This window comes from Planococcus citri, chromosome 1, assembly GCF_950023065.1.
Source record: "Planococcus citri chromosome 1, ihPlaCitr1.1, whole genome shotgun sequence".
Classification (NCBI taxonomy): domain Eukaryota; kingdom Metazoa; phylum Arthropoda; class Insecta; order Hemiptera; family Pseudococcidae; genus Planococcus; species Planococcus citri.
This window is the reverse complement of record NC_088677.1, coordinates 29,945,289-29,967,690: the sequence shown is the minus strand read 5'-3', so window position 1 is coordinate 29,967,690 and position 22,402 is coordinate 29,945,289. Positions and strand designations below refer to the sequence as shown.

General features: G+C 33.1%; 2 protein-coding genes across 3 annotated transcripts in view; one reads left to right on the top strand and one right to left on the bottom strand.

Moving 5' to 3' along the window:
• Positions 1–2,541: 2,541 nt before the first annotated feature.
• Positions 2,542–6,683, top strand: LOC135831270 (uncharacterized). The gene is made up of 3 exons (XM_065343636.1): positions 2,542–2,874; positions 2,974–3,810; positions 4,271–6,683. Exons 1-3 carry the CDS (start codon positions 2,865–2,867, stop codon positions 6,532–6,534), a joined length of 3,111 nt encoding a protein of 1,036 aa, XP_065199708.1. The 5' UTR covers positions 2,542–2,864; the 3' UTR covers positions 6,535–6,683.
• Positions 6,684–10,023: 3,340 nt separating this feature from the next.
• l(1)G0289 (lethal (1) G0289) overlaps positions 10,024–22,402 on the bottom strand; it is a 30,417-nt gene continuing 18,038 nt past the window's right edge. The window contains exons 2-11 of one of the 2 annotated variants that reach the window (XM_065343635.1): positions 17,486–17,728; positions 17,300–17,401; positions 16,049–16,143; positions 15,547–15,678; positions 12,466–12,658; positions 12,101–12,310; positions 11,860–12,011; positions 11,594–11,756; positions 11,380–11,513; positions 10,024–11,287 (exon numbers count right to left, since the gene is read on the bottom strand). In XM_065343635.1, the coding sequence (XP_065199707.1) occupies positions 11,216–11,287; positions 11,380–11,513; positions 11,594–11,756; positions 11,860–12,011; positions 12,101–12,310; positions 12,466–12,658; positions 15,547–15,678; positions 16,049–16,143; positions 17,300–17,401; positions 17,486–17,728 (1,496 nt within the window). In that variant the 3' untranslated portion in view covers positions 10,024–11,215. Of the gene's footprint in view, positions 11,288–11,379; positions 11,517–11,593; positions 11,757–11,859; positions 12,012–12,100; positions 12,311–12,465; positions 12,659–15,546; positions 15,679–16,048; positions 16,144–17,299; positions 17,402–17,485; positions 17,729–22,402 lie in introns of both variants that reach the window. The other variant, XM_065343634.1, reaches the window with a different exon arrangement.

The window sequence follows — 22,402 nt, the reverse complement described above, 5'->3', positions numbered from 1 at the left end:
AACGGGAATTTTGAACGCTAGCGTGTTTTTAATTTCTGAATAGAAACGGTTCAAGGTCACACGGATATCTAAATTACACCTTGTGAGATTTCAGCTTAGGCATTCTTATAATTTTTTTAATGTAGTTTAATAAGTCACAACGCTTGACCAAGTTTTAAAAATATTTACCTAGTTCGTGCGATTTCCTTCTTGAGCTTAACATTGTTTACCAAAACGTTGGTGTATTGTTTCATTACCATTCGTACTCATTCATTGGATGAAAATGAAAAATGGAAATTGTAAGATTGACTTGAAAACCACCGAAAGCTACCAAAACAGTGATGAAATTTCAGTACACTCACGTAAAAGTTGACAAAAACAAAAATAAAGAAAACGATTGAACCAATTAGAATAATATGTAGGTAGGTACCATAAAAACTATCGAAAAATCTCGTAAAATTGATAAAATATCCAGTAATTCAATAATTTGGAAAAAATAACAAACCCACCTTGAGTTATAATTTCTCATCTAGTTAACGTTATTTTTCAAAAAACATCCTAAACAAACTTGCATTTTTTAGAAACCATCTCAAATATGTATGAGTTATGATGATTCTCTTTTCTCTATATCAAAGCTATAGCATTTTTTTTTTTTTTTTTTTTTTTTCTTTAAAAAAAGTAAGTATTGTAGTTAAGTACTCATGAATTTGAAAGATTGGCTTATGAGTTATGAGTTGAGATTCTCTATTTAACTAACGTAGGTATTTTAAAAATGTATTTTTACAAAATTTAATCTCAACAATTTTTTTCCAGGTGAGGCATTTTATGCGAAATTTTCCTTGATTTTTGCTATAATTTGTAAATTGTTATTCATTTCACCATGTTTGTGAACTGTGATCAATTCTTGCAAAATTACATTCTCATTTTGGCATAAGGAGGTAAAGAGTAAAGATATGTACCTGGGGGAATGGGTTGATGTTTCAGGTTTCACACACTTTTTTGAAAAATGAATTTTTCAGCTCCATGTGGAAGTTTGAGGTCCTATCAGTGAATTGCCCTCAAAATAATATGTATCTTTGAGCTTTGAACACAAGCACACACTTCAAGACTGAAATCATTTTTTTTTATTGGGCCCCCAGTTAGGTTAGGGTATAATTTTTAAAGAATAGGTAATAGGTACTCCAAATTTAGTGCCCGAAACATCACACAGGTCCAAGAGTAATATGTTTCGGACACTTTTGGCTGATCTGATATTTCGGACAGTTTCTTCTTTCATAAAATATCTTAATTTTTATGCACTTGAAAACTAAGAAGCAATCATAAAAAATGTTTGCCATTAATTCGCATGTTCTTTTCTTTCTTCTTTAATCCTGAATCGCCTGCAACGGTAAAATTTACATTTCATTGTAGTTGGGTCATTCCATGTCAACTCAACCAAAAAAAGGCAATTTTGAAAGTCATGTCTTTCGATTTCGCTCAATTTTTTTTACAATTTATACCCACCCAGTAAGTATAAGAAGCCCGCAATTAGTTCGGTCCCAGCTCCATCAGGGGGAGGGTGGGAGGGCTTCCATTATTTTCACATTGTCTCGAGATCCTCAACTTAAGCAGCCCATTCCTCCAAAACTATGATGCTCTGATTAAAACTGATTTCACAGTTCGAAAGGGCATTGCATTTACAACTTTTTAAGCATTTTGAAATTTTCAATAGTTGAATTGAAAGTTCAAATTTCAAAATGGCGCTGTAAGTGGGAGCTACCATTTAAAATTTTGAAAAAATTTCAATAGATGTATCTTTTGATGCTTTTTTGAAATATTTAAGTTTCGAGATGGGATCTCTTAATGGAGGGGGAGCACCCCCACCCACAATTTTGAGAGAAACTTTCGAAAGAAGATCTGGGGCATGTGATATATCGAATTGTATGTTTTTGGTGACGCTGAACACGAATATGATGTCAGATTTTTGATAGGACCCCATTCATCACCCCCCGCACCTTCCCAAAGGGGGTAAAAGTTCAAAAAAGTGTTTTGTTCGTGGGACACATGGAGTAGTATGTTTGCACTGTTTTTGGTGACGCTGAACACGAATATGACGTCAGATTTTTGATTGGGCCCGTCCATGGCCCCTAGCACCTCCCCAAAGAGAGTAACCCCTCAAAAAATAAAAAAATGGAAGCCCTCCCGGCTCCCAGTGCTTCCACCCATCCTCTGAGGGGGCTGGGACCAAACTAATTGCGGGGTTCTTACTTACTGGGTGAGTATATTATTGTAAAAAAAATTTGGGCGAAATCGAAATTCGAAAGACATGACTTTCAAAATTGCCTTTTTTGGTTGAGTTGACATGGAATAACCCTATATTTTAAATTTTTTCAACTCATCATCCTGATTCAGTGATTCCTGATCACGTACTTACATAGCGGATTTTATTGCGATTTTTTATTTTTTACATTTATTTAGCAACTGGAAAGGTTTACTTTAAAACTTCAAAATAAACAAATTAAATAATATTACCTACAATTTTTGGATTTTCTTCATCGGCAGTACTGATGCGTTGTACCGTTTGCGCATTGCGCTATATATCAGCTTATAACCTTGAAACACATGTCTCCTTTGTCCAACACCACTACTGGAGAAATAAAGTAGATCTAGATTATGATGAAACACTCATCCTGATCCATCGCAATTCGCAAATCTTCTTTGTTCACTCCGTCACTCGTTTGATAACGTGAAAAAAATTATACATATACTTTTTACTTACTTATGGTAGAAAGAACAAATTTTGTTGTAGATATAATAAAATTAGTGTGAAGAAAATCGTGTCCAAGTATAGCCTTCTAGTCTTGGAATTTTATCGTTTTATCACTGATCCCTGAACTAAAGAGAACATGAATACAGGTACGTTTACTGATTTTCCATATTTAAAAAGATATTCTGTCAACTCGAATTATAGATAAATAATAACAGATCCACTTACAATTTGTATGTTAATTTCAGGTCGCCCGAGACACAAGATTTCAGCGGGCAGAGTCAGATTCGTGGACCAATGGATGTCGTGTGCGCCAAAAAATAAAGAATCCCCTGACGTCTCGGTGAAAGTCGGCGCAGAAATTTATTCCTTGAATCGCTTACGATTAGCATTAATGTCCAACTATTTCGAAAAATTGTTCACCACCGAGTACATGGAGAAAGAGAGTGAACTAATAGAGATACAGGCACTGGACAGTCTAACGTTTTCCGCTATAATCGATCTAACTAACGGCGAAAATCTCGATTCACTTATAGATGCCGATAGTTACGTTTCATTGTTATTGGCTATGGATTATTTGCAAATGGAAATCGATCTAAGGCCGTTCAAGAAGTTCATAAAGACGTACACGAAGAAAGACTTGCCTTTCGATCCTCAAATGTTCGAACTATGCCACGTTATTTGCGCGAATCGAGATTATACATATTTGGAACGCGACGTTCATATCTATTTATCCAGTTATTTGATGGATTTCCCAACATATCAAGAATTTCTTCTTTTACCGCCCGAACATCTCATAAACGTTATTAAAATTCAACAACGTACGTCCAAATATTCCTTTGTTTACGAGAAAACCGTAATCAGTCAGATATGTGCTAAATGGATTTATCAAGACGTTGAAAACCGACTCCAGTATTTTATACAGCTGGTGAATGCCGCGAATCGTAGACTATTTCAATCTTTTTTTAGAATAAATGCCTGTGATGTTGGCGATCGTTTGAATAATGTGGAAGAAGGCAGCAAAGAAGAAAAGATGGGAAGATATTTCTATCAATTATTGAATGGAGAAAATTTTTGTTGTGATGGTGAGTGGTTATGAAGTTTTGCAAGTTCGTTATTATACTGAGTTACTTGTCTGATTTTATCCATCGTATTTCAGTTCCGTTGAACTTTCTCAGAATAAAATGAACTCTTGTCCATCAACCTCAATTCCTTTTGAAGTGTATGTAAAAAATGTGTCAAGCCCTTGTGATGAATTTCGAGATTTTTGAGAAAAAATTTACTGACAATTTTCGAATACCCGAAGAACATTTTGTATGCGATTTTACTGCTGAAAAATTTGAGTTTAAACAGTTTAAACCTCCCCCTCCCTTCTCTTTTTAGTCTTTCTATTATACCTACGACGTATATCATTTTTTAAATTATTTAAATTTTCACTTTTTTCAACTTCTGTCCCTTATACGCATTACGTAATTTTTACGATTATTTCCTTATTCATTTCAAATATTTGTGTTAACTGATTGTTGTTTACCGTTTGTTTTTCAGACCCCGAACCCGAAAATCCAAAAATCTCAACTACAAAAGAAACTTGTTACACGGTTAATCAGATTGAAAAGAATGAAAAATGGTCCAAATTTGTCGAAAACGCATTTCTGTACGATGTAACGATTAAAGCTGAGGAAAAAACGTATAAACTTCACCGATCGATGTTGAAAAGATCTTCGAAATATTTCGCTGGCATTTTTGCTGCCGAAAAGCGCGAAACAGGATCGTCAATATGTGTGGACAAAGATAAACCGCATGTGATCGATATGGATGCAGCAACTTTCGATGCGATTGTCGAGTTCATCTATTTCGATGATGTTGTATTGAATAGGACTACGTGTATTGGATTATTGAAAGCTGGAAAAGCGTTGAAAATTGAAGATTTAATACTAACCTGTTGCTTATGGATGAAATGCAATGAAGAAAAATTATGTTTCGAAGACATTCTTCGTATATTGGATTTTATCGAGCACGATGAAGATTATACCCGTAGGTACGAGTATCGTGAAATTTATAAGCTGTTATTGTTACTGTTCGATTGCGATGCAAGCGAAAACCTGACGAATGATATAATTCGTCGCGTATGGAACGTTGGTGAAATTTTACAATGGGGTGAATTGACGAATAAATGCGTAGAATGGATCGTAAGAAACCTTCTCGGATCAAATATCGAAGATGTTCTCAAAACTTTGAACAAAGAACAAGGAGAAGACGTGTTGCGTAGATTTCTCGATATGTATACGGATGCGTTATTCTACAACCATGTATTTTACATTTTACAAGTTACCGAACACTTCGAATTCGAGAAACTTACGTATCGTTGTTTAGAATGGATGATGCAAAATCGAAAAGCAATGAGTCCGGAGAACGTTATCAAAATATTGAATTTTACCCTCGGAAAGGAGAAGTTCGATCATTATTATGGATTTTTCTTATGCGAGCACGTTATCGCTACGTGGCCCAACGTGAACGAGTCGCTGTTCTGTACGATTTCCAGCGCCATGCTGGAGAATATGCTTGCATCGCCGAATCTCCTGTTCGATGATCCTCGCTGTATTCTGGATATATGCGCGAAATGGATCGTTTACGATGTAGAAAATAGGTATCCCTTGATGCCTAAAATCGCTTTCGATATTAATTGCAATTGTATGGCGAATCGCGATGATTTTAATATCACGGAAATTCCTCAAGATTTGAACAACTGCTCGGAACAATCGATTAGAGATAAATTGTGGGAAATACTGTCTGCGAATCCGTTAATGCCCCGTTATTCCGATCCGAGGTATTCGGAAAAGCCGGTATTTATTTCATCTTATAATTCGGAAAATTCGCCCGATGTTGAGGAATTCAGGTGTGATATATTTGACGTCGATTTCAACAAGATCGCTTCATTGAAGCCTCTCCAGCTATACAATGATTGTCTCCTGGAAAATAGTTTACGCATGAAGCAGAGTGACGCTCATGTATTATCCGCAACCCAAATCGAAGATAACTTATTCATGATTTTTAAAGTATGCACAAAATATGTTTTCTTAGTTTACGTTTCATCGTTTAAAAAATTATATTCTCTGGCAAGTATCCCTTGCAGAAAAAATGAGTTTTACCAGCAGAAAACGATACTGAATTGCGAAAACCAAGTGTACGGGGTGTTTTTCGAGAATACAATGATGAAGTATTCCGTACAAATGAATCGCTGGGAAGTGATTTCTGATACCAAAGTTGGAACGAAGCGCATTTCAAGAGGTTGTATTCGTTATACGAGTGATGGTACGAATCTGTTCAGAGTTTTCGAACCGTATTATCGGTATCCTCCTTCATCAAAAAAGTCTCTTCCAAAATATGTGATAGAACTGTGGAAAGATTCGTGGTTTTCGTTTGCAGACTTGACCAATTTCCGTTCCGAAAATCTTATTCACGTAAGCAACATCGAGAATAGCATCGCGGTGTTACTCCAGAGCGAGTTATGGTTGTTCGATATTCAGTCGCTATCATGGCGCAACTTTTCAGTTCCTTCGGAAGTTTCCTTTTCTTCGTCGATGTTGAATTCCCCATTCGTTACTAATCATGGTAATAGTCTATTGTATGTGTTCAATAACGATGTGTACGAATTACAGCATAGAGAAGAAGAGTGGAAAATGAAGAAAAATTTGCCTTTCGAACCTTATGTTATTGGTAATATGAAGTTGATTCATCGCTCTGTATCAACGAAACTTGCGCCTGAGTCGGCCATGTCTCCAGTTTGTCGTATGATCGTATCGTCTTGAGTTTACTCGATCATGTACCTATAGTTTTAAGTGTGTGAATTATTTTTATATCGATCTAAACTAATGAATCTACTTATCGTGTTTTGAAATCAGATTGATTTGTTACTATTGATGAAATTTTGAATTATTACATAATTTACTTAATCATATTTTTTTCCAGTTTCTAAAATTTTCAGAATATTGGAAAAAATCGTGCTATTTTTAATCAAAATAATACACCACGATTTAGTAGGAAGATTTGAAAAGAACCACCTGCTCGAACTTCTTTAATAATTAATTTGCCAATTATCTTCTCACCTAGCTAACTTTTGTCTCAATTTCAAAACATCCGTTGAACCAATATACGAGTACGTCAACGAGCAAGAGCTTTTTGCAGCATTACTGCATAAAACCGCAGTAATTAACGATGTCGAAAAAAGTACACATATCGCATTTTGCGACTCTGCTACGAATCACTTGAGTAAAAACCATCACATCAGTAGGTAATTAGTATAGCGTTGGTTGAGTACGGTTAAAACGTACTAAGCGTACAAAAAGTTGAAGTGTACGTACTTGAATATTCTAAAAACGATAGGGATGCTGTTTTGCAACTTACATCTCTACAATAGGAAATGTCGAGTTGCTGAAAACAATGACGCAAATATACACCTACCTATAGGTACATATCTACGTATTATCTACACACACAGAACTGTTACATGTACCTATGTTATTCAACCAACTTTTTACTCGTATTTATACTATCATTTGTGAGAAAAATACGTATCAGGCATTTTTGGGCATGGAATAGATAAAGGACAGAGTTCATTCTCTTGAGTGACATTGCACCTTTTTGTGTAGGGCTCCCTTTATTAATCGAGAAGCAGATATGTACTGATACGAAATGTGCATTTCGTTCTTTTGTATTAGTTGGGTTGAATGACTGAAAATACTACGAGTATTTCGCATTCCATTGAGTCATTGATACAGGATATTTGTTCGTAAACTTTGCTGCGAAAAGTATTTTTCACTTAGGTACCTACTTAAAGTACCTACCCATTAAGTAACAACTACTCCTCGAAAAAAAAATTAAAAATTGCTATTTAATAAAATTCTGGATAAGATTTTCGTACCTACATGCAGAAAGAGATGCTCTACAACATATAAAAATAATTAAATACCTAATCCAAACGAGAAAAAATCATACGATATTATTATAAAATTATTTTATAATCACATTTTCATTTTGAATTTTAAAATTGTAATTGAATTGAATTGTTTTCAGTTCATTTGGAGGAAGTGATTGGATCGTATAGCCAGATCTGAACATTCCCCAGAATCAATAGAGGAGGGGAAACGTGTACTTGATTGAGTCCGACCAGATCTGAATAGATCTTATTTCGATCAGACCGAATCATAAATCAGATCCATACGATCCTCGGTTCCAATTAGATCTGACCAATTCAGATTAGATTTGTACACACCTGATCAGCTCTGATCATTTTCGCCTGGGAATACTCTTCAGTTTCGCTGATTTCACCGTCTTCTTTTATCTAACAATCAACTCAAATTTTTCATTTCTGAAACTGAAACATGAAAATAAAAATACTTCTGCGAGTCGTTAATTATCCAGTCACGCGAATAATGAATTTGAAAATTTGAAAACTGAAAGGGAATGTGAAAAATTGTATAGAATGTCCCATCACAGGTTCTGTCAGCAGAGAGGAACAAGAAACATTCAACATAGTGGCCAGATAAGTAGTCTATTTCATGAACTGAAGGAGTTTCCAGTAAGCGTTCGATGAAATTTTGAATCAATATCATCATCTTGATAGATTTAAATTTTTTTCGAGACCGATAATAAATTTAGTTCTTGAAGAAAAAATGTTTACCTACCTTTGAGAAGACGGAGGAAATTTTTATTAATTTCAGTTTTAATTTTTGTAAAAAATTTTAGGCAAAAAAATTAACTAACAAGAATGGTAATATTTTTGAATTGACACCACAGTACTCGACATGAGGATTCTAACAAATAGTTCAATAAATAATTTTAAAAATTTTTATTCATTAATTTGCTAATTTTGTTCATTTTTAAATAGATTTAAATTGAAATTTTGATTAAAAAAAAAAAAAAGAATTCTGAGACTATCTGAGACGTAGGATATTCGATTCTCAAATACCCCCCTTCCCCCTCTGACTATTCAATGTTGTATTAGGCTTCTTTTTTTTAACACACACTGGAAAAATTATTTCGAGTAGTTAGAAGCTATCGTAGATTATTACATATTATTATTAATTAGCTATATCTGTTTATTTTTTTCAATTTTTTAAATTTGAAAAAAGTTGAGATGTTTTGAAATATTTTTGTAGTCCTCATTATTTATTAATTCGTCATTTCAAAAAGTATAACCATTAAGTTTTGAATTTTGTAAGGAAATTTCTGAGAATATTGAGTACCTGATGATTAAATGAGTAAAACATTTTTTTTGCTCTGAAGTTTTTTTTTCAAATTTTGTAAATACTTTTCTATCATATTCATCAACGGGGGTTTATTACATTTATTATCAGTTATTGAGCAAAGAGTGCGTACCTACGTTGAAAACTTTCATTTAAAAAAACCTTCATGTTATAGGCACCTATTTAATTACCTTTTAATTCCTTTCAATATCAAAAAGCTTCAACTTTTTTTTACGTTTTAACCAAGTTGGAACAAACTTGCTCCAGGGGTCGATTTAGTTTCAATTAAAATAAAAAAATTCACTTGAATTCTTTTCCTAAAAATTCGATTTGTTTTGAATTTCAAAAGTAAAAAAGTTGACTTGATTTTTGGACCCAAAATGAAAATTTGGATTGAATTTATTTGATGAGAACCTGTCTTCAAACAAAAAATTAATTGATAAAAATTCTAGCCGATTTGAATTTTGAATAAAAATTAAGGTGGTACGTTTGGTTCTTAAAAACGTTTCAATAATTAAAATTTTACCCTGAATTTATTTCCTAGAAATTTGATTTGATTTTTTTTTTAAATTTCCCCTCTTTTCTCATTTTTGATAAAAAATTATATTTTGTTAAAATGAAAATGGAAAACATTTTATGGATTCAAATTTTTAGTTGGAATTTTTTCAGTTTTTTCAACGAGTTTTTTTAAAATCTTGATATCATTTTTCTAAAACGGCTGAAATCTTTTAGTACAATTTCGATAATTCCACATTCTCCAGAAATTGAACTGAATATAACTGGTTATTCTTTCGTTCATTTTTTATTTTTTGCTTTTTAGTTGATGTTGACTCGTTCTTTATTCTGTATCATTTGTACCTTAGAATATTACATATGAATAAAGAGCTTTCATATTTCACCTTTTAATATTTATTATCCAATTCTGAACGTCTAATGATCAAGTAGGTAGTGTTACAAATTATCACAATGAAAAACTTATTAGTGAACAAAATCAACTGAGAAATCTTTTAACAACTATTCATTTGTCAGATTACTCGAAAAAACAAAACACAATTTAAGATGAAAATTCAATACGCTGTTACAAAATCTATTTGAAAAAAAATTGATCAATAACGGAGTAGATAGGTACAGTACGTGAAATTGAAAATTTCTCGATCCCGACGTACTTAATGAAAAAGATCGGATGGGAAACTCTAATGATTATCACAGTGAATAAAATTCATTACTGAACATGGTGCTAAAATTGGCCAGCTTTTTCAATGCAAATTGACTGTAACAACTAAAACAGTTCTTATTCGTCAAGATCAAAGATCCATCGACATAAAAATCGTTCATATCTCCTCGTTATAGTGAACTCGAGGTTAAAATAACATTAGCAGCAGGTACAAAAAGAATACAACATATTTAAAAAAATACAAATCATCCTCGAAATCGAGATGTGTTTTCAACTTTTACAATATTCCAAAGAAAAAGAAGGCAGATAAATATAAGATCAACAAAAAAAGCTCTTACCGAAACTCTATTTCGTAATGCACCAGGCAGCAATAGAAAATATAAGTACAAATAAATAAAAACATCGAACAACATTATCTTAGAAAAATAACTCAAATTTTTTTCGTAAAATCACCGCTCTCAGTTTTCGCACTAACTCGTAATAATTTTTTAAAAACTAACGTACTTTTTTAGTAACTAAAATTATATACACTCTGTTTAAAAAAAAAAAAAAATATTCCCTAGGAAAATATTAAATCATTCCAATACTCAACACAACAATGTATAACAAACAAAAAATCAAGTCAGGTGATCAATGGAAACAAAAATTTAAAATAAAATGATAAAAAATAATTAAAACCTTCGATTAAAAATGATTCGCTTGGAAGATCGTTAAAAATGAGTTCGTATGTATAAAAATAAAAACAATTCAGCTGACATGTTGCGTGAATTAGGTAGGTACATACCAGAGATTTAAACGAGAAGAATAACGTTGAAACAAAAATAAAATGAAATTGAGAAGAAAAAAAAATGTAGGGAATACAACATACATATTAACTAAAATACCTCAACAGATCTAACTTACATGATAATAATTTCCATCACAAGTAGATTTCTTCCATAAGATTTAATTTTGTAAAAAAATAAAATTAATCGTAAAGAAAAAAAACTGAAATGTGAAAAAAAATAGTCGTTCAACTACACCACCGACGTATAGCGAAATAAACCCCGAAATAAAATTAAAATTACAAGATCACATATGAATGGTAGCCGCGGTATAACGAGCTTCGCCTTTTCTCCATCCGCTCCATTGACTTGGTCGATACTGAAAATTGAAAAATGATTCAACATTAAAATTAAAAACTACTTATTTTTTTCAATTATTAAAAAATATGATCGAATCATCGACTAACTTACCCTGATCAAAATCTGCCCAGACGTCGAATGCGGATTTCTGTACGCGTACAATGTCCAAACCAATATCGATAAAACGCAACCGATCGTCACAATTGTCAAAAATATAACGCTCTTCGAACTACTACTGGGCATTTCTTCTGAAAAATACAAACCGACGGATTGAAAGTACCGCTCAAAAAGATATTTCAAATCAACGAAGGGTGAAAAAATTTACCATTATAGTTCATCGCTTTATGAGCTCCAGGCGTAGGAATTTTTTCATTGGCTAAACTGCAATACCTAGTTTCGTTGATTCGTTTCTTATCGCATTCTTTTTTTATCCACTCGTGTCTACGTCTATCGAATCCATTCGAGCATCTATTATCGCACCATTGACACTGCAAAAAATACCGAAAAAAATATAAATATAAAATACGAGACTATTTATATACATACGTAAATTCCTTGCACGAATCAAATCAGATGATAATGATAACTTACATCAAACCCAACATCTTTAGCTAGACAAGATTCGCAAGTATTTTTGTTCTGACAAGTGGGTAGTGGTCTTAAATAAATGACGGTACCGTTCTTCAACTCTTTCTTATCGAATTGTACTCTATGGTATTCGAAAATAGTTTTCCTTCGAACGACTGTCACAGAAAATATAATAATTTAATAAGAATTACTCCCTAATTATAAAATTCATATAATTAGCTAATCCATTGTTAGCACTACTCACAAAATATAGTCCTATCCATAATGTAGGCATCGGATAAACCAATTTTGACCGGATGAAAATGATCGGTGAGTTCGGCAGTAATATTAGGAATATGTTGATAAACGAAAATAATATCTCCGTTCGATTTTAAGGTAACTTCGAAAGTGAAATTTCCAGAATTTGGTTGATCTTGTAAGCTCACATTTTCCCATAGAACGGTGAAAGCAGTACCTACAATATAAATAATACATACATTTAAAAATGTCGTAAATACAATAATGAAATCATAAACTAAATCGAGTAAAGGAAAATTCATCGGTAATTTCAACGATAGAAAAATTGAGAGGACTTCAGTTTCAATTAAAAAATCCACCAAGTTTACTTACTGTTGTACACATATTTAATATTTGAATCGTTTGAAAGACTCGTGTCGAAATTCGCCATCAATGGAGCAATATACTGCGTAGCAGCTAGCCACGAATGAATGTAATCCCCCGTATATAAAAATCCGCCGGTAGCAATAGTCACATTTTCTATTTCGTGTCCGTAAAATTGGAATTTGAAAGGTAAAGTCACCGTCTGAAAAACCAAATGAACGAAAAATTAATTTTTTCAACGAGTAATTCGTTCCAAAAATTAACGAACGAGCCATTAAATGAAATTTCGTATTATTTATTATTAGCCTAATATAGAATCAAAATTCGAGGAAGGATATTTCTGTATCGTACCTAGACCTATTCGAAGAAATAAAATCATCTATTTTAAAATCATATTTTAATCCGTGAAAGGAGATGAGAAGAAGGAAGGGATTGGAAAGAAGCCAGAAAGTCAATGTTCTAAAATCATATTATCTAGGTAAATGCACTTCAAAAAAGTAAACACATGTGTTACTTGTTAAAACGTAAATTACATTTTCACAGAGTCTAACAAAGTCTACCGAATCGAAATTCAAAACTTTTTTCAATTTATATCTACCTAATTGACTTGGAATAAAAAAAAAAAAAAAAAAAAAAAAAAAAAAAACAGTAGATGAACATTTTTTTGAAAAAAAAAGAAAATTTAATTATTCGATTTCATTGAATGAGATATGATAAAACAGAGGTAAAGTCTCTTCTGTAAGCAAAATTTGAAATCATGGATAAGTATGTTTTTTGCTTCAAGCCAGAAATTGATAATTGCAATTTTTTCCAAGTTTTTAAAAGTTTGACAGATTTTTTCCTCAAATTTTCAAAAATCAACCTCATATCGATTGATCGAATTTTTTTCAAGTTTTTAAATCTGGTATAATATCAGAAAGTCAACAATATTTTTTTTCAAAGTTTTTAGAAACCAACACCTCAAAAAGTCAATCAATTGTCTTCCATGTTTTTAAAAATTTATAACTGCGGTTTTTTTTTTTTAAATCAGAAGTTAAAAATTCCAAGAGATTCTAGTGACAATTTTTTGAAAAATCTGTCAAAGTTGTGGCAGATCAAAATATTATTTTTGAAAAAAATATACAAATAAACACTGTTGAAATATTAAAAAAAAAAAAAAAAAAAACATAAGAAATCATGGAAATTGTAAATTTTGATTTATATTGCACTCCACAAATAATGTGTAAAAATTTCATACGCAGTTTTGTTGCCAAACATTTTTTTCTCAGAAAATTATTTTTAAAAGAATGAACACATTGACGTAAGAAAAGATCGTGTTTTAAACCACCAGAGGGTCCTATTCAGGAAAAAAAATTGAACAAAACGAAAATATAGATCATGACTTCATGAGATTTCCCATCAGCAGAGTCTAATAGGAATTAATTTCTAAATATATTTCAATGCGGCCAGTTTTGAGATCTACATTTTCAATTTTTCAGATCTTTAAAATATAACGTAAATACACAAAAAATGACAAAGAGGGGTGCTGAAGGGGGAGGGGGAAGGTTAATTAAGAATCGAGAGGGGTGGATTATGAAGACTCTGGTTTAAAAATTTCGAATTTCATCTCTTCCAATAGCTGAACTGTTTCATTTCTAGAATTCTTCGACTAAAAAATTCAAGTAGATTCTCCATTCATATTTGAAAAAAAAAAACCGGGCTTGAGACAGACCAAGGAGGAGAGGAGTTGAATGCCCTGGAAATTTTGAAAAATTAATACTTCAATAATTTTTTCATCGAACCGATTTCTCTGTTCCAAAAATTAAAAAAGAAATGAAAAGCAAAACTCGGAGAATAATTTTGACCGCACAGAGGGCATATTTTGAAGGAATTCTGCCGACCAATTTTTGACTTAAAATTGATATGAGTGAATTTACAATGACAACAGTAGCTCAAAATTGCACTAAAAATGAAAAAAATACTGATTTTCAAAATTTGGTGGCATTTACCCCCTCTCTTTCTGCCGGCCCGTTCCGATTTCTCAAACATGATCCAAGAATATAGTTCAATTTTTAATCAAAAAATTATTTTTTTGTTAGCCGGGGGGGGGATATGTTTGAGCAGAAGACCTTCTCTCAAAGTCAGAAAAAATTACAAAATTCTTCGACTTTCCTCAACTTTTTCATAAGGTTGAAATTCTATTTGTCTTTTTTCAAACTTTCCATAAAGTGAACACTCTGTTCTTTTGCTCCAACTTCAAAAATTTAATTTTCATCTTCTGTACTAAATGTTTCGAAAATTTAGCTTCCCATAAAAAAACGTAATTAAATTCTACTGTAGAAAAATGCTACGCATTGTCATTTTTTTGCCATTTATTTTTTCGTGGGATACTCGACTGGCTCACAAAATCGATTTTTCACATCAAAAAATAGATACGAAATAATTTAGCACGCAATTTTCGAGAAATATTGAGAAATTCTAAAAACTCGTTTGGAAATTTCAAGAATTTTTATACAAATAATATCGTGAGAAAAGAAAATAATGAATTGAAATACTTCGAAAAGTTACCGTAATTTGATAGAATCACCTTGAATTATTATGTATTATTTAGGTAAATGGAGGATTATGATGAATCAATCCAGAATCAAAATTAATCTTAATATAGGTACAATCATTGACCTTTAACTCGACAAGTAACTTTTTTAAATTTTAGTTTCAAAGAATTGAAAATTAATTATGATCGAGAGTTCTAAGCAGACACACCTGTTCAACTTTCGGATTTTTTCCCATTTTTTACCCAGATTTGTTCCAGAAATATCAAACTAAACAAGGAAAATGACAGAGAGTCTCTTCAAGTAGACCAGACTAATTTTCGAAAATTTCAGTCTCTGCAGAAATAATTAAATAAAAGAAATTCTTAATCCAAAAATCGATAGCTATCCCATTTTTATTCCTTCTCATCTCCCCTCCTCCAGATAAGTTGCTAAATCCAACTTCCAAGGCTCCCGAATGAATTGAACCTCTAAAAGTAGCTAGGTACGTCACGTTACGATGAACACTTTTTTTTTCAAAACCATTAATCATGCCAGAGAGCAAATTTCATTTACTAACCACGGCTCTTCTATGCGAATGAGATAACATCGAGTGATTAGTAACGTCCGGCCTATTATTCATATCAACCCAATAATGCTTCCCAATTTCCGGATCATCAGTTCGCGTACTGTTGTAATAGATATGCGAATCCTGAAAACAAAAACCAAACAAAAAATCAAATCTCAGTGAGTCGACTTCGAAAAAATACCATAAATTCTCGTAACCTAAAAACATCGTCGAGTTGTTTTCCATCAACATACTCGTATGTCGTTGATAAACTTAATTATAATTATGTACCAAATGAATTAAATGCTAGTATTAATTACACACTCGCAGACTCAGACTTCTACCTAATAATAATTTATACGCAGCGATACATAATACGGTATCTAACCGAAGCTATAACGGAAATCTCCGTAAGTAATGCAAACTGTACAGCTCACACATTGCATTTTTCATTTCATTCATAATAATCATTTTATTGATGAAAAATAATTCGATATTAATTTATTCGTCGTACCTCGCGAGTCTTGGTGATATTATGTTGTTTCAAGTCCTCGTTGGTTAAATCAGGCAAAACTCCGGTGTAATTATAATACGATTGCATATAGATATCTGTAAAGAAAAAAAAATTGTCAAAATCGTGAATTTCACATTGAACAGTCAGTATTTTCAAGGCTACTCGACGTAATTTTTGTTTTCATAATGCAGCGTTTGTAATTTATGCAAGTAAACTTATTACGAAACTAGTATAATAGTGAAGTGCTTTATTTTAAACATTTTTTTTTTGCCTATCATCGTCGTACATTTTACAAAAGTGTCGATCAACTGAACATTATTAATAAAAAATAATCGTCTCGATTCTCTCGTTGTAATAATCTAATCTACTGTCGCGGCATTTCGCTTATCAAACGTAATAAGAAAAAAAAATCAACGTGCGAATTGTGCAGTATGAAAAATGCGCCACTATGTTGATTATCAATCGAAAAGAATTTCGCTAATTTAGGAATACCGTAGTAACGAGAATAGAATACAAAATATCCGATTCAAGATTTATTTTATCGTCATATCATAAATTACCATAAAAAATTCACAGTAGATAAGGTAAAACACTACGCAACAATGATAACAAACGATCCTCGTGGCATTTTTTTCAGTATTTTAAAAAAAATTGTTATTTTTTCCTATACGATGCATCATTTGAAACATTATCTATTTGAAAATAAAATAGATAAACATTCCGACGAACGGCGTAATTCAAACTACTACGAACGTAAATATTTTTTAATCGTGTACTAATAATCGAATCGATCAAATTCGAGACGATGAGTTGGTCAGTATTTTACCGAGCTATTGAATTTTCCAATTTTCTAAATTTGTTATTCGGCCAACTGGTCAATCGACTGATGGAAAATCCCGATGAGAAATTTCAATCGGCTAAATATCGACGTGTATTTTTGGTAATTGTTTTTTTTTCTCCATTTTCAAGCGTTTTATACTCAAGGCTAAAAATCCCATTAGTTTAATAACTCTGTGAGCGGCGCCGTGCCACGCGAATCAACCGGCGAAAACGAATTATTGGAAATGTCAATTTCATCGACATCGTTGAATATTTACCCTCTTGAAATTTAACGACCGGATACTACAGTAGAATCGATGATGGTTCCATAATTATTGTTCATGGAATAGATACCTACCTACACTACTGTCTATCGTGTATATTTCATAAAAATATAAATAATCGAAAGCAAATACTAAATTGAATACGAACCTGGCTGAGCCGATGCTCGAGCTCGTTGAGCGGTAACATTGGTCGCATTATTTAGAGTATTATAAACATTTATTTTATTTGTAGACGATGTCGTAGTAGTATCTGTAAAAAAAATTGAAAAAAAATTAATACAAAGGTATCGATGATAATAATTGATCGAATATTTAAATATTTGTTTCGACTTACTCAACACAGTATTGGTTATCACGTTATTAGGATGACTGGAATTGGTAGTATTATCATTTTTGCTGGGAAGGTCATGAACGGGAGGATGTTGCAATTCAGGGGGATGACTTGTGGTACTTATTATTGAATGCTCTACCGAACCAGCATCTCGTTTTGTTCTATCGATATTTACTAAAGATTTAAACTCCAACTCCAACTCCGATGGTACCGGAGGAAGAAATGATTCAGAGACATAATAATAATCTGAAAAAAAATCAATGAAAAATGTGTAATTAGTATCGATGAAAAATTATTTTCTCAGAACATCGATTCAAAATCTGATCCTTTATTATTTTAAAATCAATATCATTCTGTCAATAATCTATTTTTCCGAAAATTAAAATCATTCTTGAAAACTGACCCCATGATTGAATTGACCACCTTTACCTTATCTAAATTTCAATAAGCCATCCAAGTATTTTTATCAAACCTTCGTTTATCTTTCAGAGACATAATTTTCCTGGAAAATTATACTCGTAATCTTGGCAGTTCTCGATTCGCAGCGATAGAAATATGTTTTATGACACAGGATATCCCTTATTCTTAAAAATGAACGAATGGGTCAATGATTCTAAATTGTTATCAATAGGTAATGATGACCCATCAAATCATTTGTCGAGGAAATGACACAAAAAATACAAGTTTATCGCGTCTAGAAATACACGGAAGCTAGAACTGTTTGAGAGATATGTGTCGCCATTAGAAATATTTTGCACTACGAGGTGCATTCGCAAAACAATAAAAAACACGAATGCAGCCGTTCATCAATAAATACGCCTACACTAACAGTATTTTCCAAACATTCGAACCATTCTTTACACTTAATACATATAAGATCCAACAAAAAGAAATTCGGAGGTTGGTTTACCCATTTTTGGACCATTACGGGGGACATTTTTTCTGGCACTATGAGGTTTCGAGAATTCTTAGGAAATGTTCCTCGAATTCGATTGAATTACGAACATGACGAAAAAAAAGGATGGATTGAAATATTAAAACTCTCCCTAACTGATTTTTTCGATTTTTAATGAATTTTTGAAAATTCAAAATTAAACATTTTCAATGATTTATGCTTTTTTGAAAAAAAAAAATTAATTTTGGTATTCAGTGAGGATGATGAAAATTGGTCCCTAAACTAAACTCCCCAGCATCGAACTTCATTATTTCAGGCCATTTTGGAATCTTCAGCTCGATTTCGAATTTCTTGAAAAGGCATAGAAATTAATTGGAGCAGCTAAAAATCAAGTTGCCCTATTCTCGACTGACTTGACAAGTTTAACTAGATTTTGACCGATTCCCAGAGAGTGTTTTTTGACGAGCACTTTTTGATTATATCCAAATTCGTATTTTTCACCAACCAAAATAAAAGTACCATCCAAAAAAACACCTGGTGTTCAAATGGGAATCGACTCAAAAGTGAATAAACCCGCGAAACAGGTCGAGAATAAGCCTCAACTCAAATGTTAGCTGCTCGAATCAATTTTCATACATTTTGGAAAAATTTTTAAAATTCTGGAGAAAATGGAAATTGCGTTAGAGGCTCCAGAATGACCTAAAATGGTGAAATTCGGATGGGGGGGGGAATGTTTCAGGAAAAATACAGCCATTTGCTTCTATTTCAAAATCTTCCCTATGAACAAAATTTTAAAAAAATTTTTCTTTCATAAAACTGGTCAAAATATAAACTTGAAATATCCGCTTGGAAATTGGCTCACAAATGAATAAACTAATTGAATAGGCCGAGAATAAGTCAAAACTCTCGATTTTAAGCATCCCAAATCAATTTCTAAGTCTTTTCGGGAAATTCAAAAATCACGCTGGAAGTTTCAGAATGTCCCGAAATTGTGTGATTCAGAATGAGGGGGAGTCAATTTTTGACCAGATATTTTCAAAATTTTCCCTATGAGGAGAAAATTTAGGATTTTTTGAATTTTTTTAACCTATCTGATTTTATAATTATTTTGTCTGGCTCTCAGAAACTAGGAAAACATTAAGATAAATTCCTGGTCACAATCTCACACTTTGAAAAACTTTTTTAAAAATAACACATTTCTGATATTTTGATCAAAACAACCAATGAAAAAAAAATTGTTCAATTTTCATTATTTAGAGTGCATTTTTAACGTGCGTTGCAATAATTTGGTCTGATTCTGACTTTTGAGAACTTGAAAAAAATGCTAACAAATTTTTAATAATATTATGCCTGACTTTTGAAAAATTAAAAAAAATGAACAGTTCTTGAAATTTCTACTTGCGCCAAAATAGACTTTTAGATGTCAAATCTGGCTTTTAAAAATTTGGAAAACTCTTTGAACTTAGGTAGACGACTGGAAATTCTTTTAAATATGGATGAAGTATTTGAACAGGTCGAGAATAATTCACAACTCGATTTTTAGCAGCCCAAATTAATTTACACGCCTTCTGGAAAAATTCAAAAATTTTTAGATAAGTCGAAAATTGTTCTGAAGGCTCCAGAATGCCATGAAATGATGGATTATGGTTTGAGAAAATTTATATTTTTAGTTCCAAGATACTTATACTTACTTAATATTTTTAAAAAATGCATAAATTACAGAATGTAATCACTTTTGTATTTTCCAAAAAATCACTAAAAATTTAAAAATTCATCTGATCTGCTGAAATTTTGGAGACAGGGGCTTTTTCAAGGGGAGGGGAGGAGGGAATGGACGAGACAAAATTTTAAATTCAAATATTTCGCTTTTTGAATGTCTTCAAATTTTATATCATTTCAATTTTTGATTTTTATTTTCACCTTCAAGGTTCTTGCTAATGTACAAATAATGATACTGAAATTAATTGAATAAAAAACTTCTTTCAACGTAACAAATTTTTACAATAATATGTTGGCAAAATTGATACCGTAACCGTAACGTTTATGCTCGGTAATTTTAGTTTTTATTTTTAAATAAAAAATAAAAATTCGTTTCGCGAATTCTAAATATCGCTGGTTATGTTTTTAATGAAATTTTGTTCTTTTCGTAAAATCGCGTAAACTGTTGGCTGTTAAATTATCGTTTATTTTTCGTTGTATTCGTTATGTATATAAGTTCGTCGTGTTAATATTGATTCAATCGTCGAGTTATAAAGTTGTCGAGCTTCTGCTCAATTTTGTTTTTGTTTTGGTTCATTGACTTAGGTCATTGACCGAGTAAATAAATATTTCTATTTATTTTGAGTCGTTATGTTTTAGTATGTCGAATTGTTTCATTAAAAGTCAATATTCTTTGAGTCAGATTTATCGATTTTGATCGATTTATCGTACATGGTAGCGTAGAGCGTAGTTCGTGAAAGCTCTGTTTCGCAATTCGACGTCCTGTGTGGAATTTTCTGGCTTGTGTAGCTTCAGCGTATTGGTTCGTGTAGTGTTCGACGAAGTAAATGTCGACAGTCCTGTCCTATTTGCGGTCAGGAAAATCGGTCAACGTAGACGACGACGACAGTAGTGTAGACAAGCGTAAATCGAGCGCCGAGTTTCGTGGTTTTTCTGAAAAGGAAAAACCAGAACAAAGTATACCGAAGTCGAAAAGTAAAAGTAAAGTAACGTTACAGCACGTATCTGAGTCAGCAGGTGATACCGAAGCTGGTCCAAGTTCGTCGGGTTCCGGTGATATTTCCAACGATCCGTCGATCCCTGTTGATTCCGTTCCTCCTCCGTCTAATCCACCATCTGGTCCTCCACCTCCTCCACCTCCTGGTCCATCCGACGACGAGTCCGAAGGTAGTGAAAGTAGCGACGACGAGTCCGACGACGTAGCAGCTGTAGAATCCGATTCGAGCAGTTCGTCGAGTGAAAGTATGTTCGGTGCCGGTGATAGTCGCGTAATGGAGTCGATGGTCTTTCGCGGTACGGGCTTCGTGTCCTGGAAAAGAAAAATAAAGGTTATTTTGGCGGCCAAAGGACTTCAAACCGCGATTCTCGAAGTAAATATGTTATCGGCGCGTAAAAAAGCGAAAGCTCTCGAAATTTTAATTAGGCACGTAGCTGAGAACGTTTTCCGACTGGTCAAGGAGACAGAGGATCCGTACGTATTCTGGACGGAGCTCAACTCCTTGTACCAGGCGGAAAACCAAGCAGCAATTATCGACTGTCGAACTCGTATTTCGAAGATTGTCATCGATATGTACAAAGGTCCGAAGGAGTTCTTGGAGGCATTTTATACGCTTGTCAACGATATGGAGAGTTTGGACGTGAAGTTGACTCCATCGGAAACGTATACGTATCTGATAAATGCTTTGGGCAATTCGCCCAAGTACGAGTCAGTGCGTATGACTGCTCGGGGACTGATTCACGTCACAGCTGGAGATCCAAATCCAAAAGTAATCTCCTCGTTGCTTTTGAGTTTGGAAGATACCTCGAAGAACTCCTCGACCTCGAAGAGTTCGACAAGTACCGGTTCAGCGATGGCCGCATCCAATCAATCCGGTAATAATAATAATCGTAATCGTAATCGTAATAAGTCGCGTAATCGTAGTTCGAACTCGTCCGGTAATTCGTCGAACGGTAACGGTGATCGTAGTGGTAATAATGGCTTCGTACAAGCCAAAGATCGTACCTGCTATAAGTGTCATAAACGGGGCCACATGGCCAAGTCTTGTCGATCCGCCGGAGGGAATTATAGAAACGATACCAACCCTCGGGGAAGTATCGTTTGCTATCGATGCAATCTAACCGGGCATATAGGTCGTAATTGTCCGCAGAACGGTGATTCGTCGCGTAATAACGGTGGTAACGGTTCGTCGAGTGGTACGTCGGGTACGTCTGGTACTGCAGGTTCGTCCGGTTCGTCAGGTCCTCGTCCGTCGATCGCGTTAGGTCTTTTTCCGTCGACTTCTGAAAAAAAGAAAAATTTCTCGTTA

Coding starts and splice junctions, on each gene's coding strand:
- LOC135831270 (XM_065343636.1), top strand. Junction 3,811..4,270: donor AGAAAATTTTTGTTGTGATG/GTGAGTGGTTAT, acceptor TTTGTTTTTCAG/ACCCCGAACCCGAAAATCCA.